We start from the raw sequence: 16,263 nt of genomic DNA, 5'->3' as shown, positions 1-16,263 counted from the left end.
TTAAAATTCTTACAATACTTTGTCTCTTTGTAAAACTAAATTGTTGATATTACCCACTTTTCTTCGTATATTAACTTGTTCAATACCAAAATACTGTAAAGAGGGCAAATTATGTTTCACGAGATTAAAATGGATGGTAATGTGATTCTTTTTAGCATTCAAAGGGTTGAAATGTTAGTTCTCTACCAGTATAATATTCTCTGCCCTTTTGTCCTTTTGTGTATACCTAGTGTTTTTACCACTGAGTGTGCATTAGCATTATATAGTGATTCTTCAGATGTATTTTACAGATATGCCAACAGCAGTCTCATCAAATACATGGAGAAACATAAAGTCAAACCAGACAGCAAAGTGTTTCTATTGGTGAGTCTGTTGTACACTTACACTTGTCTCAACTTTTTCTTTTATGTACAACATTATATGCTTCATAAAATCATTTATTTTAAGATGGTTACTTCTGTATAGTTCCAGAAGTAAATTTCAATACTTTTGAAAATATTGCAATAATCCAGTAAGATTTTTGTGAAGGACTCCTACAACAGATACTGGTATTGTCCAGTCTGAACACTTTCTGAACACCAACTCGTCGTCTAATCATTCAGAAAATCCCACCAACTTGATTATCGGAATTTGGTTTTGCACATCCTTAGAAATTGTCACGGCTGGGCTGAGGATGAAGACGAGGCAGCGAAATAAAAGGAAGAGTAATTCATACAAATGGGAGGGCAACATAACAACTAATCATCAAATTAGGAATAGGTGTGAGTAAATCGATGAACAACAATGGCGACGGAAGAAAAAAGACATAGGAAATGACAATAAACAAACCTAAAGTTCTTGAAAACGGAACAGAAAACACAGATTGTGACAGTAGTAGTAATGAATATTAATCTAATCTAGCTCCAGAAATTGCTGACGATGGACCCCACCAAAAGAATCACTTCTGAGCAGGCACTGCAGGACCCATATTTCCTGGAGGACCCCTTACCCACATCTGAGTAAGACTCATCCCACACGCACACACATTTAAATGCATGCCGAGTGATCTCAAGGGAAAATAAGATTTATGACCTAAAGTTCTGTATGTTGACAGTGGACACCCAAACTCCACACCCATATGTGTTTGTTCAGCACGCACTTCTCAAAACGTACTCGGTTACTAACGTAACTTTGGTTCTCTCTAGAAGAGGAACGAGTACTGCGTCGAAGACGCTACGGGAAAGATTCTTTCTCGAGATATTGAAGCCTAAAAAATTAATCCTTAATTTTGTATTAATGTAAAACGCATTTCTGCAGCATACAGCCTTAGGCGGACAGCTTGCGCGCCTATTGGCTGCTCTGCCAGAAAAGCAGCAGCCTATGCGAGGCCTCATGTGACACTTGACCCAATGAGGGCGCTTCGCGCCCTCTGCGTCACGTCCCGCCGAAACGGGCGTGGCCTAGACTATAAATACTCGAGCGTAGATGCTCCACACTGATTTTCGCCACTGAAGCGACGCAGAGTGGGCATGCACGGCACTGAGACGCAGTACTCGTTCCTCTTCTAGAGAGAACCGAGGTTACGTTAGTAACCGAGTACGTTCTCTTACGAGAGTTCTCTCGTACTGCGTCGAAGACACTACGGGAACCCCATGTAAAACGCCGTGCGTGCTCGGATCCAGCACAGACACCCAAGGGCGCGCGCACCCAGGGCATGCAAGTGCCTACACACAACAACTCACAGAGAGTTTTATAAGGAGAGCGGCTAGAATAGCATCATCCCTTCAAAATAGCATATATATGTAACAAAATAGATATATATGGCGGGTCATAGCATGCTCATGGGACATAGTTGTCAGTGAGTGATGCTTAAACATAAGGTGATCTGGGCCGCGATGCAGGGCAGGGACACCGTTTGAGTCTCCTAGACCGAGAGCAGTTTAGCCTGCAACGCGGGAACCTCTAGGTTATAGAACCTTATAAATGTAGACGGGGAGGCCCAGCCTGCCGCCGTACAAATATCTTGCAACGAGATTCCACTATACCAGGCCCACGAAGAGGCCATGCCCCTCGTAGAGTGTGCTCTGATGCCCAGTGGGCATGTTAAACCTTCAGATAAGTAGGCCAGCGCTATGGCATCCACCACCCATCTAGACAGGCTTTGTTTCGTTGCGGCTCGCCCTTTAGAACGCCCACCGAACAAAACGAAGAGCTGCTCCGTCTGTCGAAAAACAGCGGAGCGGGACACATAAGCTCTTAATGCCCTGACCGGACAAAGGGAGCTATTTCCGTCCTCGGAGGCCGGCAGAGCCGACAGGGAGATGACCTGAGCCCTGAACGGTGTGTTGAGGGACTTAGGCACGTACCCATGTTTCGGTTTCAATACGACTTTAGAGTCGTTAGGCCCGAACTCCATACATGACGCTCTCAGTGATACCCCTTTTCCACCAACAAGAACCGGGTGCTGGTTCAGAGCCAGAGCCAGAGCTGGTTCAGAGTTGGTTCGACTGACGAGCTTACTAAGAACCGGTTTGCCTTTCCACCGGCTAGAGAGCCACAACAGAGCCAAATCTTACGTCACTGTATACGTCTCACACGCCAGGCTTGTTCAAGATGCATCGGCTTCTTGCAGATGACATCAAAGCACTGCGATAGCGATCTAAAAGCACAAGGAGTCCTTTGCTCTCCAAACACTACCGCAGCTCCGATCGGTCCTCGCGCTCCGATGCATCTTGAACAAGCCATCAACAATAACGGACGTTGCAATACTATGGATGCTCATGGGATTGCAAAAATACATCGGAATCCATCCAACGCGTTCGTGCAGCTCGCCGTAACTTACATAGACGGATATTATAATCGAGCTTCTATTAGCTCGACTAGCTGCTATTTAAAAATGGCGGTCACAAGTTTCTATTCGTCTTGTTGGTCACAGTAACCCCGCCCCCAGCCCCTGACGCAAGCGGTTCTTACTTGGCTCCGTTCTAGACCCTGCAATGATTTGGTGCTACTTAAGAACCAGTTTTACTGGTTCGGAGCTGGTGCTTTGGCGGTGGAAAAACAAAGAACCGATTTGAAACTAGGCTCTGGCTCCGAACCAGCACCAGCTCTGCCTTGGTGGAAAAGGGGTATGAGAGTGCCTGCAAATCCCCCACACGCTTCACTGAAGCAAGAGCCAAAAGAAACACGGTCTTGAAAGACAAGTGTTTCATGTCAACTGAGTGTACAGGCTCAAATGGGGCACCCTTCATGGCATTCAGTACTGTAGAAAGGTCCCAGACGGGGACTGAAGGAGATCTGGGAGGATTCAGCCTCCTGGCTCCTTTGAGGAAACGAACCACCAGGTCGTTTCTGCCCAGTGAACGGCCAAGCGTCGGATTAACGAACGCTGATATGGCCGCCACGTATACTTTAAGCGTGGATGGGGTCCTACCCTTATCCAACAGCTCTTGTAAGAAAGAGAGAATCTCCGTTTCCCCGCAGTGCAAGGGTGACAGACCCCGGTCTGAACACCAACCAGAGAACACAGACCATTTAGAGGTATAGAGCCGCCTAGTGGATGGGGCTCTAGCCTGCTCAATCGTGTCTAATACTCCCTTCGGGAGGTTAGCGGGTACCCGTTTATGGCCCACACATGTAGGGACCATAGTTCTGGGCGAGGATGCAAAATCGCGCCCTTGGCCTGAGAGAGGAGGTCCCTCCTCACTGGTATCGGCCATGGAGCAGTGCTCGTCAGCTGCATCAATACTGGAAACCATGCTTGGCTCGTCCAGTATGGGGCAACAAGTAGCACTGAGCATCCGCTTTCTCTGATTCGCTCCAACACCTGAGGCAGGAGTGAGACAGGGGGAAAAGCATAGAGCGGACAGCGGGGCCAGACACTGGCCAGCGCGTTCGTGCTCTTTGAAAAGAATTTCGGGCAGTGAGCATTCTCTTGAGACGCAAACAGGTCTATCTCTGCTCTGCCAAACCTCTTCCACAGCAGCTGTACTGCCTGTGGGTGTAGAGACCGCTCTCCCGTAGGAACGTTGTTCCGTGAGAGTCTGTCCGGGCCTACGTTCAGGTGCCCTGGCACGTGTACTGCTCTCAGTGAGCGCAGGTTGTGCCGGGCCCAGACAAAGAGGCGTTCCGTCAACCTGTAGAGGTTTCGGGATTTTACACCCCCCTGGCGGTTTATGTAGGCCACTACCGACATGTTGTCCGAACGGACCAGGACGTGGTGTCCCTTTATCCGAGGACAAAAGCGCCTCAGCGCTAGGTCCACTGCCAACATTTCCAGGCAGTTTATGTGTAGTGACCTGACCCGTTCTGGCCACTGGCCAAAGAGCGGTCTGCCCTCGAGCAATGCTCCCCAGCCCGAGGTGGACGCGTCCGTGGACACCACCTTCACCCTCGAGGAAGTCCCCAGGCTTACACCTGACCGGTACCAGTCTGACGCACTCCATGGTGTCAGGGCTGCCATGCACACCTGATCAACCTTTAGGCGATAACGACCGTGGACCCATGCTCGGCGCGGCACTCACGCTTTCAGCCAGAACTGCAGTGGGCGCATGCGTAGTACTGAAGAGGCTGAGGCCATAAAGCCCAGCGTCCTCTGAAACTTCCTGAGCGGGACTATGCGACCGCTGCGGAAGGATTTCAGCATATGCAGGATGTTCAGTCTGCGCTGTGATGACAGCTGTGCCGTCATGGACAGCGAGTTCAGTTCCGTTCCCAGAAAAGAGATCTTTTGACTGGGAATTAGTGAACTTTTCCCCCAGTTGACTCTGAGACCTAAACACTCGAGGTGATTTTTTAGCACCCATTCTGAAAACCCCGGGGAGTTTTCCCCATGCATCTGTACGAGTAACTTGGGGTCGAATGAATTCCGGGCCCTGGTCGCGAAATGGCGGTGACACGCGAGCAACCGTGTGCTGTAACATGGACGCCGTGGCGTCTGAGGCGGGGAGCGCGCTTAATCGAGCGGGCATCCCGCGCGCGCTCAACTCTCTTTGTTGAGAGAGCGAGCCCCGTAGGGCTTATTATGTTTGTGAATAAATGTGGGCGCGTGAAAGCGAGCACATTTATAACACTGGGAATACTGTGTATTAGAACTGACTGACCGTGCGTTGGTTTCGTTTTTACAGAAACCGCAGGACGTGCAGTGTGTAGTGGTTGTGGGCACTGGATAGTGGGCACGCTTACTACATGTGATGCACAATCGACATGAATCGATTTTATATGTGCAGACCCTGTGTTGTACGGGGCTGTGCTTGTGTGTACGAATGGGCACTGGGTGGGCATTACAGTTACACACATTACACCATCGGCCGTGGCCGGGACATACATTCGTTTCGTTTTTACAGAAAACCTGGGACATGCAGTGATTGTGGGCACTGAAAAGCGGGCACGTTCACTACATGTGATGCACAATCGACATGAGTCGATTTATGTGTGCAAGCCCTGTATTGTGTAGGGCTGTGCTTGTGTATACGAATGGGCACTGAGTAGTGGGCATTACAGTTACACACGTTACACCATCGGCCGTGGCCGGGACATACATTCGTTTCGTTTTTACAGAAACGTGGGACATGCAGTGATTGTGGGCACTGAAAAGCGGGCACGTTCACTACATGTGATGCACAATCGACATGAGTCGATTTTATTTGTGCAAGCCCTGTTTTGTGTAGGGCTGTGCTTGTGTGTACGAATGGGCACTGATTCGTGGGCATTATAGCTACACACATAACACCATCGGCCGTGGCCGGGACACCAGAAAATACATTTTTCAGATTTACCTGGGACGTCGTAAAAACGACGTTTGAGTGCAGGCAAACGGGCCGTGGTGCCGGTTTGGTGACTGCAGAATACACTGGCACGGTCGCGTGTGTTGGGACTGTGCGAGCGAAAAGTTTTGGTGAAAATCCGGCCGCAGCGGGACTTGAACACCGTCGCTTTCCTAGGCGGGCTAGGAAGGTGTGGCGATTGCTCAAAGCTGAAGCAGAAGTACGCATCCTGGCTGAAATGGGGCTTTCCAGGACTTCGCGACTTCTTCGTGAAACTCAGGAAGAAAAGCGCGAGTCGTTAGGACGGTAACGTACGTCCCCCTGCAGAAAAGCAGCCATCCAGCCGGTAAAGCGCAGGCTCCACGGGCGCCGATCACTCAAGACCGAGGCTTCGCGACGGCCTGCGTGAGCGATGCTAGCCTTTCTTCTTCGACGCTCGCGAGCTTTTCTTTAAAAAGACACTCGTTGCTCTTTTGTGAGGTAAAAAATGTGTGACGCAGCGGCGAACACACACACAAAAACACACACAAGTGAAAAGGATATAATCCACGCCGGATAGCGCTGCAGGGAACGGCTACTGAAGGCGGCGATGATCAGCTGCTTCAGGGAAAGAGCGCGTCCTGCAGAGTTGCTTTCTCAGACGGCGGTGGTGGCTTGCTATCCAGATCCAACGATGCGAGAGCTTCGTGAAGTAAAAGAAAATCAGTGTGGAGCATCTACGCTCGAGTATTTATAGTCTAGGCCACGCCCGTTTCGGCGGGACGTGACGCAGAGGGCGCGAAGCGTCCTCATTGGGTCAAGTGTCACTTGAGGCCTCGCATAGGCTGCTGCTTTTCTGGCAGAGCAGCCAATAGGCGCGCAAGCTGTCCGCCTAAGGCTGTATGCTGCAGAAATGCGTTTTACATTAATACAAAATTAAGGATTAATTTTTTAGGCTTCAATATCTCGAGAAAGAATCTTGCCCGTAGCGTCTTCGACGCAGTACGAGAGAACTCTCGTAAGAGAACCATTAGGATTAATATGGAGTTGATCTTTCCTAAAGGCTTAAGCTAGTCTAGTTGTTTCACACCATACTTACACATCAGATCATTTTTATGGATCTCACTCTGTTAGAAGAGAAAAGGACCAAATTCTCTAGAGTGCTATTCTGTGTTGTTGCGGTAAGATTTGCCTTTATGAACTTAGCCAAACTCTTTAATAAGAAGGGGGTATCTGCTTGTTTTAGGCCATGCAGTGTAGCATACTACAAATATTCCTGTTATTCCTTTCAAACTGCTTTCATAGCAGCTTAAACATGAACTCTAGTCGTTCACCTGTTATCAGTTGTCCATATTTATATGGGAAACCGTTGCAGTTCCTATAAAAATAGTTTTCATGTTTTCTTTGTGTTTTTTTAGTGTATTTGCAGGATGTCAGATTCCTTACCCCAAACGAGAGTTCCTAAGCGAGGATGAACCCGAGGAGAAAACAGAGAAGGTAACAATGCCATTGACTTCCATAGTATTTTTTCCTACTATAGCTTTTGTCAACTGTCTGGTTACCAACATTCTTCAAAATATCCTTTTTAGTTAAACAGAAGAAACTCATACAGGTTTGGAACAACATGAGGGTGATCTATTTTTTGGTGAACTCTCCCTTTAAGTGTCAGAACAACGGCAAGAGACATATGAGTAGACTGGAAATTTTGCCCACGTTTTTAGTATCTCTCATATGATCCGTTTTATGACATCTCATTGTGATGCTGTGTATGACAACACGGTTGTCATGTGTATGCTGTACAAGAACCATTCTCATATACACAGTCAAATGATCGGACTTCGGACACAGCTTCATTAAAGCTGAATGATGATAAAGCTACTTGAAATCAGAGCTTTGAGTCTTAATTAATCGTTTTTGTGTATGGTCTTATATATGCTGCCTACATACAATGAAAATGTTATCAGGAGTTTTCAGACTTTTGTCATATATTGTCCCTGTTATAATATTTGAATTCTTGGTGATTTTAACATCCATTCACGAGTCCGACTAAGCCCTTGATTTTTTTTTTTGCACCTAAAGTTCTGTTTTCAACCATAAACAGATTATTCATTCAGGTTGGAGGGTTGGGAACAAATCCCTCCTCAGATATATTCAAAATGTTCATAAAATATTTTTGGGAAAGTTTAAAATGGGATTAAGATAAGCAAAAAAATTACTTCTTAATATTCCGATTACCTTTTTTAATATTTAAATATTAAGATTAATATAGTGTAGATAGATAAGATATGGTGGAATCCGGCTTGTCCCGTAGATGGTCTGCTTGCATGCTTTAACCTTGCGCACGACCATATCATTTTGCGCTCTGGAGAAGCATTCAGTTTTTCCGCTTGCAAATTCAGTCATGTAAATAGCAAATCCGCCATGGCGCTTTTAAAGGGAATGGGAGATGAGACTCTGATTGATTTATTGCTGAATAGTTTATTACCTATTCCTGTTACGCCCAAAACACACCCAATACTCATTAAGAGAATAGGGACAACCCTTTTAGACCATGCGCCGGGAAAGCCGACCATTTTCCCTTCGTTAAACTAGCAAAAGTGGATTTGGACGCACACTAAGTGCACTTGCACCCTGCACTTTAGATCATGCGCTTAGGTCGCTAAAATAGGGCCCTAAAGCCTCCAGTACTGTTACTTCTTAACATATATTTAAGTTAAATTAAATATGTTTGTGCAATAACAACAACAACAACAAAAAATCACAATTTTCCTGCCAGCCTGAACAGCCTAACCCACTAAACAGTGTAGGTATAAGCAGTTTTGACGCTTTCTTTAGAAAATGTGTTGATGTCAACCCTGCACAGGACATTGTGACCATGAGCAGGGCACTTTGGTCCTTCAGGGAGATTGTCCCTGTAAAAAGTGTACCGTAAACTACTTTAGTAGTGTCTAATGTTACTCATTCCAGTGGAACCAAGAGGGAAGCTGAGTGTAAGAAATGAGGGAGCAGCAGAGCGAGCTGCTCAGATAGCAGTGTTGTTAAGCTGTGCACTCAGGCAATGAAGGATGAAGGGTATCCAGGCAAAAGGCAAACAAATGCAAACAAACAAACACACGCAGCATAAAGCAACCATCTCACTTCTTCAATGCTTGATTGAGCCAATATTTACTCTTACACTTAGTGACTTTAGCCAACTCATAATGTTCAGTTTTTTTATGTGTAGTACAATATCTGGATGGCTTTGGGTGTGTTTGACTAAATGAACCTTGCAAACACACATCCATCATTACACTCAAAGACCTACAGAACTGGATTGGGTTCCTACCACACAAAGATCCTTATTTACCAAAGGTTTGCATGTACAAAAAACATGCACTCATGACAGCACACGCAAAAAAGCTGATCTACTAATAGTAGGCTACTTAAGACGGCGTCTTTCATTCTATTAACTGTGTCTTTTCCCCACAAAACACAAGGCATTGTCATCGCATACCCAGTGCATTCCTGTCGGTATTCAATCATTTCCTGTGTTTTGTTCAGAAGTATATTTATATTGAAGATAAAATCATAACTACGCTTTGACAGCCTCAAACCACGGCAATTAATGAAATGTTATGATATTTTCTATATATAATCCTACATGTGACTTGCTTAGCAAATAGTAATTAAACTGACACTTCTATGATCTTACAGATTCAGTTGATTGATCACAGATCTGTATATCTTAGCTATTTTACAGCAACTCAACCAATTAGATTTTAGAGCCAGACATGAACGATTTTTTACCAGTATCTTCTGGGTTTGGCTTTTTTTAAATGTACTATTTTTGAAAACACCCTTATAGAGTGGGATGGTGGATAGACGATATAAATAATATCACACTATTTAATTTAAAGATTGTAAATATAACATAAATAACAACTTTATGGACTTTACATCAATGAAATGTATATTTATTTTACATAATATTTAATCAATTAAATGAAAAAATAAATCCATTTGAAAAAAAAACTTGATTAAAAATAAATCTGTACAACAAACACACTTTATGCTTTATATTTATACTTTATAGCAACTTCTTGATTATGTAATCTTAGTATAGTGATTTCCACAAATAAAGAAATTGTTAAAAACATATAGGCTATATATATATAATGGCTATATATACACAGTATATATGTAAAAAAAAAAAAAAAATTGGTGACTTGAAAACAATGTCCACTGCAAATATGAAAAATGTTATGATTTGCACAGTTGTATATGTTGCAATTACATAGATTTATAAAAAAATATTTATTCTATTTCTATTGTTACTAATAATATTTAATAATATCTGCATGTTTCAATCTAAATAAAATGTGAGGATTCTCTTTTTAGTTGTTGCAAGTTTTTGCCTTCCCTGGCCTTCCCTGGCACAAGACCTTTTTTAATTTTTTTAGTTTATTGTCCACCCTGAAATAAAACTATGAATACTGAACTGTGATCTTCTTGTTTAATGTGGTCATAGAAAAGTTTTGGTGTTTGTTATTATGAAAAAATAAAATCCTGAAAAGAATAATGTCCAGCTTTCAAAGAAAAATCAAAGATATCCTTCAAACCACAGTGATATTGTGTGTGTCCTCTAGAACCAGACGCAGCAGCACCAGCAGACGGCAGCGCAGACGCAGACACAGGCACAGCAGGCTCCAACCCAGCAGAGCTCAGCGCAGACCAACGGCACTGCAGGGGCCAACACGGGCCCCTCCCTACAGCACGGCCAGGACCAGGGGCCACCAAACAAAAAACCTCGCACCTCAGGAACCGGTGTTCTTCAAACAGACTACCAGGTAAGAGAAAGAAGCATCAGAGGTAGCAGTGGTTATCATTTTCACGTCCTGCTGTTTAAATAGCAAATGCATTTGCGCCTATGGGCTGCTGGTCTGAAAATGAGGTGTGTTCAGGCGCATTGTTGTCGTGTTGCTATTTTGAGGCAACTGAAATAGACTGAGCCATTGACCAACTGAAACCTGGTCTAAAGTCAATGGGGCAATATTTTTTTTGTTATTTAAAGTCGGCATGAAATCAAAATTGACCCTATTTACTTTGTTAGCAGATATTACTAGTCTTGTGGTGAACAATTAATCCGTGCAAGTTAATACACGGAAAAAAATTGTTTGCCGAAGTTATCTTTAATCAAAGTATGAAAAGTTACTTCCGGGTCTGGAATGGGTCTTTTTCTGATGACATAGGCTTGACAACTTAGGTTGGTTAAACGCTTAACCACTCCCCTCAAACCGTTACTCTGCTATGGGCGAGAGATGGAGAGGAGGAGCGCTGAAGTAAAACCCTGCCCTCTGTTCAATATTCCGTTTCACTCAGAAATGCGTCACAACACTTGAGAAAAGTCGTTTGCAACTTCCGGTTCACGCGGACTTTAAAGAGCGCGTTAGTAATGTGTGCCTATAGGCGGGTCCACAACACGCGTCCACTCAGCTTATTACACACACAGGGCACCACACAAACATTCAAAATATTTAAAATAAAAAGGATTACAATGTAAAAGATTATTATTGTGTACATAAAGATATGGTGGAATCCGGCTTGTCCCGTATATGGTCTGCTTGAGCTTTAACCTCGCGCACGAGAAGATCCGTTTGCGCTCTGGAGAAGCATTCAGTTATTCCGCTATCAAATTCCGTCATGTAGCCTAAATAGCGAATCCGCCATGGCGCGAGCGCAACTGACATTTAAAGGGAATGGGAGATGAGATTCTGATTGGTTTATTGCATGTTACACCCAAAACACACCCATTACTCATTAAGAGAATAGGGACAACCCTTTTAGACCATGCGCCCGGCGTGCATACCATTTTTCCCGTGGTTAAACTAGCAAAAGTGGATTCGGAGAAGCTCTAAGTGCACTTGCACCCTGTGCTTTAGACCATGCGCTTATGCCTGGTTCAGATAACACAATTTTTTTTGTCTGTTATGATAGTCACTGTGTCAGATTTTGACTCCTAAATCTTGTTGTGTTGTGGACAAGAAACATGTCAGACTACACGTTGCTTTCTGACCAGTCATCGCGTGCCGTCTCACACGCACACATTCACACGCACACATATATATACACACTCACTCACACAAACGCACACACGCCCACTCACTCACAAACGCACTCACTCACAAACGCACTCACTCACTCACTCACACACACACGCACTCTCGCTCACTCACTCACTCACTCACTCACTCGCGCACACACACACTCTCGCTCACTCACTCACACACACACACACGCACACACACACACACGTACGCACTCTCGCTCTCTCACTCACTCACTCGCACACACTCGCACACACACACACTCACACTCACTCGCGCACACACACACACACACACACACTCTCGCTCACTCACTCACTCACTCACTCACTTGTGGGCACACACACACTCACTCTCGCTCACTCACTCGCACACACACACACTCACTTGCTCGCTCACTCACTCACTCACTCACTCGGACACACACACACACACACACACACACACACACACACACACTCTCACTCACTCACTCACTCTCTCGGACACACACACACACACACACACACACTCACTCACTCACTCTTGACGGAACCCATCGTGGAGGACCAAAAAAAATTAAACATGCTAGTCTTTTTGTCGTGAAGCATCGCAGACACGATTACACGATTTTAGCACAATTTTGGCACGGTCCGTTTGACGTAGGGTGTCGTGGGGATTCGTAAACGACGCTGAGCGTCGGGACGCAAGATTCGATCTTTTCATCTCGTATAGTGTGTCATAGTGGGCGACAACCTACGGCTATATATATATATATGTTGCTGGCCCTTTTTACAAACCATCTCCACATTGAAATTAAAATAAACTTATTATCAATCACACAGCCCAAATACTTTGCACAACCTCAACATCCTGCACTTTGATAGTTGTTCTCTTTAAAGTGAGTTGATTACGCCTGAAATCAATAAGCATGTCCTTCATTTTAAACACATTTATCTACAGGAATCCCACCACTGGACAAAATCATCTACAACATGGTCATTTTTGTCGGCACAGAGGAGGCTGACAATAGCTGAATCATGCTAATTTTTCTGCTAATTTTAAGATAAATCTTTTATCATGCCTGGCAATCATCAATACATAGTCAAGTCAAGTCAAGTCACCTTTATTTATATAGCGCTTTTTACAATACAGATTGTATCAAAGCAGCTTCACAGTGATAACATGAAAATAATAAAAAAAATTTAGGAGTGGAGAAGGGACACATCCCTGAGGATAAGGACAATACCTCAGACAAACAACCATTCAACCTTACTCTCTGAATTTGATCAGTTGAAAAGTCAAGGATTCAACCAACAATGCTAAAATCAAGACCAAAGCTCAATATGAGGTCGTATCTTATTAAAAGCAGATGAGAAATCAACAAATAAAATCTAGCATGTGTCTTGGTTCCTTCCAAATGCTTAAGTACCGAATTAAACAAAGTGGCCGTAGCATCCTCCACAGTGTAAAAAAAAAAAAAAATCCTGTGAAAGTTACGGTAAAAAACTAGCAGCTTGGTTGCCAGTATTTTACCATAAAAAAATATGGTAGCAACCTATTATGTTTTACTGTACTAAAACCCTTGCTTGGCCCTATATGCAAACTGAAGATGATCGAAGCGATCTTCTACCTTTATAAGAAGCTCTTTTTTCAACAATCTCTCAAAACTCTTCATTACTAAGGAAGTTAAGGCAACTAGCCTGAAATCATTTAGCACTACTGGGTGATTATTTGTATCCGCTGGAATAACTGTGGAGGTTTTCCATCTCACTTGCTCGCTCACTCACTCACTCACTCACTCGGACACACACACACACACACACACACACACACACACACTCTCACTCACTCACTCACTCTCTCGGACACACACACACACACACACACACACACACACACACTCACTCACTCACTCTTGACGGAACCCATCGTGGAGGACCAAAAAAAATTAAACATGCTAGTCTTTTTGTCGTGAAGCATCGCAGACACGATTACACGATTTTAGCACAATTTTGGCACGGTCCGTTTGACGTAGGGTGTCGTGGGGATTCGTAAACGACGCTGAGCGTCGGGACGCAAGATTCGATCTTTTCATCTCGTATAGTGTGTCATAGTGGGCGACAACCTACGGCTATATATATATATATGTTGCTGGCCCTTTTTACAAACCATCTCCACATTGAAATTAAAATAAACTTATTATCAATCACACAGCCCAAATACTTTGCACAACCTCAACATCCTGCACTTTGATAGTTGTTCTCTTTAAAGTGAGTTGATTACGCCTGAAATCAATAAGCATGTCCTTCATTTTAAACACATTTATCTACAGGAATCCCACCACTGGACAAAATCATCTACAACATGGTCATTTTTGTCGGCACAGAGGAGGCTGACAATAGCTGAATCATGCTAATTTTTCTGCTAATTTTAAGATAAATCTTTTATCATGCCTGGCAATCATCAATACATAGTCAAGTCAAGTCAAGTCACCTTTATTTATATAGCGCTTTTTACAATACAGATTGTATCAAAGCAGCTTCACAGTGATAACATGAAAATAATACAAAAAATTTAGGAGTGGAGAAGGGACACATCCCTGAGGATAAGGACAATACCTCAGACAAACAACCATTCAACCTTACTCTCTGAATTTGATCAGTTGAAAAGTCAAGGATTCAACCAACAATGCTAAAATCAAGACCAAAGCTCAATATGAGGTCGTATCTTATTAAAAGCAGATGAGAAATCAACAAATAAAATCTAGCATGTGTCTTGGTTCCTTCCAAATGCTTAAGTACCGAATTAAACAAAGTGGCCGTAGCATCCTCCACAGTGTAAAAAAAAAAAAAAATCCTGTGAAAGTTACGGTAAAAAACTAGCAGCTTGGTTGCCAGTATTTTACCATAAAAAAATATGGTAGCAACCTATTATGTTTTACTGTACTAAAACCCTTGCTTGGCCCTATATGCAAACTGAAGATGATCGAAGCGATCTTCTACCTTTATAAGAAGCTCTTTTTTCAACAATCTCTCAAAACTCTTCATTACTAAGGAAGTTAAGGCAACTAGCCTGAAATCATTTAGCACTACTGGGTGATTATTTGTATCCGCTGGAATAACTGTGGAGGTTTTCCATAATCTCTGCACCTTCTGTTTGAATGAGGAACAGTTGAAAGATATAATAAAAAATAGATCCCAATTACTAGGCAGAGGAAATGAGCAGCCGATCCTCTATATTATCCGGGCCAGGGTTTTTCCTGGCTTTAGAATGTTTAAACTTATTAATTACATCCTGATAGACATCCTGATCGGTCTATTACCAGATAAACTCCTTTTCTGCTCACAAATAATAATCCTAAAATCATGTGTATCAAACCTCACATAAAATTCATGAATCGTTTGCGCAAGCTAATAATCATATCTGTACTCTTTCAATGACACCTTAGAATCTCTTTTAGGCTTTGTTCAAACAAGCTTAATCCCAGATTTACTGTTTTGTTTTTTTAAACTCCCATTCCATCTTTTCTTCGCATTGCCTTAGTTATTTCCAAATTCCCTTTCTTTTTCAATCAATTAATAAAAAAAAAAAAAAAAATGACCTTCCTGAAATGCATGCTGTAATTTTGTTAACAGTACCTTGAGTGATTTAGTTATCCATGGGTTGATGTTTGGATATACCTTTACAGTCTTTTCAGGAACAATGTTATCAACACAGACAAGACACATAGTAGCTAACAACATCAGAGATCATCAATGTCAGCACAGTACTCTTTCAAAATTTCCCAATCTTTACATTCATAACACTCTTTCGGGATCAAGATAGAATCTTCAGTCCGGTTTTTAAACTGTCTGGTTAAAGTTTTCCCCTTCATAGGGCTGTACGATGCAGTGGGATAAGCTGGACACAGTTCTGATCAGCCCCATGTAATGGGGGAAGAGGGAGAGTACATTTTGTCGGACTGATCAATGTAAAATCAAAAGTAAATATATATATATATATATATATATATATATATATATAAATAAATATAGCTGCAAGCAGCGATTACGGGCCCAAGCCGGTGGCACCGCCACCCTGGTGCCTTTAGTTACACTAAAGGCACCGGGCTGGCGCTGCCACCGGCTTGGGCCCTCCATCGCTGCTTGCAGCTATATTTATTTATATATATATATATATATATATATATATATATATATATATATATATATATATATAAGCCGCCACCCCGTTGCCTTTCGGGTTCCTGTGCACGACGGGCAATAACATAACCCCGCTTTGACTGTCGAGAAGAAGTCTGCTTTAGAGCTTGTATCAGTGTGAGTCTTTCTGCTCCCCTCCAAACACACACAGAAAAGGGGGGGCTGTCTGTGTGTGTGCCCTCCCTCCCCCCACACACACAGAGAGAATGGCAGGGGAACTCTGTCAGAGAGAGACAAAACCACATTCAAACCAAAATATCTGACTTCCTGTTG

General features: G+C 43.4%; 1 protein-coding gene across 5 annotated transcripts in view; it reads left to right on the top strand.

Moving 5' to 3' along the window:
• The window catches only part of cdk19 (cyclin dependent kinase 19), a 72,393-nt gene that overhangs the window by 36,255 nt on the left and 19,875 nt on the right, over positions 1–16,263 (top strand). For 4 of the 5 annotated variants that reach the window (XM_079639062.1, XM_079639060.1, XM_079639061.1 and 1 more), the window contains 4 exons: positions 291–363; positions 901–998; positions 7,142–7,220; positions 10,349–10,549. In XM_079639062.1, coding sequence (XP_079495188.1) covers positions 291–363; positions 901–998; positions 7,142–7,220; positions 10,349–10,549 — 451 coding nt within the window. Of the gene's footprint in view, positions 1–290; positions 364–900; positions 999–7,141; positions 7,221–8,690; positions 8,811–10,348; positions 10,550–16,263 lie in introns of those variants that run through there. The other variant, XM_079639064.1, reaches the window with a different exon arrangement.

This window comes from Phoxinus phoxinus (genome assembly GCF_949152265.1).
Source record: "Phoxinus phoxinus genome assembly, chromosome: 16".
Classification (NCBI taxonomy): Eukaryota; Metazoa; Chordata; class Actinopteri; order Cypriniformes; family Leuciscidae; genus Phoxinus; species Phoxinus phoxinus.
The sequence above is the reverse complement of the archived record's forward strand: the minus strand, read 5'-3'. Positions and strand labels throughout refer to the sequence as shown.